Consider the following 2,543-nt stretch of genomic DNA (forward strand, 5'->3'; position numbering starts at 1 on the left):
TATATATTTATATATATATATATACATATTGCTGGGTCTTCCGTCTTGATTGGTAGTCCTCTCATTGCTTCAGATTCATACTCTTCATCTCGCTACTTCATTGAAAATGGTGGCGCCTTCTGTACCTCATCATCAGCTACTGTATCATTCTGGACATTTCCGTCGTGACTGTTGTACTGATTTCTTGGCCTATTTTCATGGATCCATTTGTAGAGTGCGGCCGATTACCTACTGGGGGTGGCGGATTTGTCGGGAGAACTCATGCGTTTGTGCATAAACTACTTGGGAGGCGGCAATCGCGAGCAGTGTTTCATCATCCATGACTTTCTAAGGTCAATGCTAAGCAGTAAGTTTTCTGAAAATCAAGCTTTTCGTATTTTATACTCGCTGACACCATCATAGTGATGAAAGAATGGCTGAGTCCAAGCAGGGTCTGAACACGTGTCACGTGCGCACGAATGAAGCTATCATATGTCTCACAACTTGCCAATTATAGTATTTTGACTTCGCTTCGTTGTAGCGTGGCTCCAACATGTCTTGGCTACTTGTGAAGAATATTGATTCGCTCACAGGACAGATGATATGAAATTACATTTCCTTTCTCCTTGCATTCCCCTTTTTCTTAGCTCTCAACAAATGAAGGATTAATTGTATTTTGAGCATTGATTTATGCTGGATACTGCTTCGCTTTATATTCCAGGTTTTGAGGCCCTTCCATATGGCGAGATCAAAGAACTGAACAGAAAAATCAATGTCATGAAACAGAGTCTGACCAAAGTTGAAAACGGTATGTGCAATACAGACTATTTTTCTGGATATCTTGTCGTGCAATATGCAGCCCTGACAATTACAACTTATACTTGGTGATATAAGTGGCCGTTAAATTCAAGAGTAGAGTATTTGGTTTTTGATGACCGATATAGACTCTTGTCTCTCCATTCGATATATAAATTAAGATCCTGAATGAGATGGAATCTCTGGATTCCATAGTCAAGAGTGTTGCGTTTTCTGATTCTATGAGTAGAAATTCTGAATTTAGCGTCTGTGTTCCTATACTCCATTGCTGTGCACTTTCGCCCTGTTGAAGGTTGCTTGAACGTTACTACACTGCAATAGTCAGATAATAAGCTTTAACATATCACTCCCCCAATTATGGTTTACAGTCTTTCTGCACACTGATAGTTGACTTTGCATATATGTCCGTACTGGTTCTGCCTTCACCCGTATCCCAAGCAAAATAGATGCGCTATTCTGGAAGGTCTAGCCGCCTTTGCATCTGGGTTAGGAGATGAATTTTTATACTTAATAATTTGTGGATTGATGCGGTCCAATTCTCCCCAATATCCATAAATCATTGTATCCTAATATGAACACAAATCAATTTTGGAACTATATATTGTGATGCTGTATTGAAACTTCTTTGTTGGAAAACTCTGCAGTCGTAAAGAGTACATGTGTAGCTGTATTTGAATCCCGGCGCGCTTTAATATAGGATTTATGATTCCCTTCGAATTTCCCACTCATCCCACAGCTTGCTACGCTGTTGCCATTCGAGGTGCTGAAGTCCCTTCACACAAGCTCGCTAGTCTCGTAAAAAGTAGTGCCATCGCCGATCCAATACCGGACGAAGATTGAGTGGGCATAACCCAACCCGTTCCAGATTGTTCATAGTGCATAGTGTATGTATTATGCATTAGCAACAGGATGTCCGGATTCTGCCTTTTTCACCTGAGCTTTTCAGATACCACAGCGGAGGAATTTAGTTTGCAGGTAGCACATATAATCAACGATATATAATTTCTCCATTTTCTTGTGTATATCTAAGGAAGAGCTGAGCGTTTACTTAGATGTTTGAAGAAAGCACACTCTTGAACGGAAAAATCAGTTGTGTGGTACAATTCCCCACCTCGGTGTGCTACCGCCAGCGCATTCATTTTTGTCTCAGTGTGTGTAGTATGTAATATCTATGCTCTCATTTTGCAATGTATCGGACTGAATAAATTTCCGACACAACGTGCAGACTATTTTGTGCCATCAAGCTCTAAAGCACACTGTTTTGCCTCATGTCCTGAGAACAATTTAACAAAATTGCGTACTCTAGCGCATATTCATATTCATATCACAAATGTTTAAATTTAAGGAATACGTAATTGAATTTACATTGAATTTACGACGTTCAACAGTGTAAATACTTTGCATAATATTCGTCAAGATGAACACCTTGTCTACCCATTTACGAAGCAAATTTTCTGAAGCGTGAGACAGTTTCTTTTCAGGGAAATCCAGGGGTTGCTGGGCATACGGGGCTGGAAAGGTAAATTTTGACAACGATTGTTGCTTTGACTTTTTTGGGGTATGAGCATATCGTCGACCAGAACTTGATATCCTTGGGTCACACAACTGCAAGCCGAAGACACGATGGCTTCAGCTAGTTATATTCAAAGTTTGTATCCTTCATGGCAGGCGTCAGGCAGCCTCACAGAATTGTCTCGAAAAGCAAGGGTTAGGGTTCTGACTAATCTTTGCTTACATTATAAATTGGG

The 2,543-nt window shown here is 40.3% G+C and overlaps 1 protein-coding gene across 1 annotated transcript; it reads left to right on the forward strand.

The window, feature by feature from the left end:
- Positions 1-212: 212 nt before the first annotated feature.
- On the forward strand, positions 213-2,032 carry SARC_14238 (hypothetical protein; the record flags this gene model as incomplete). Its single annotated transcript, XM_014291627.1, has 3 exons — positions 213-346; positions 701-787; positions 1,532-2,032. Coding segments are annotated over 3 exons (325 nt in total), but the record flags the coding sequence as incomplete, so codon positions are not given.
- Positions 2,033-2,543: the final 511 nt, after the last annotated feature.

Source organism: Sphaeroforma arctica (assembly GCF_001186125.1).
Source record: "Sphaeroforma arctica JP610 unplaced genomic scaffold supercont1.4340, whole genome shotgun sequence".
Classification (NCBI taxonomy): Eukaryota; class Ichthyosporea; order Ichthyophonida; genus Sphaeroforma; species Sphaeroforma arctica.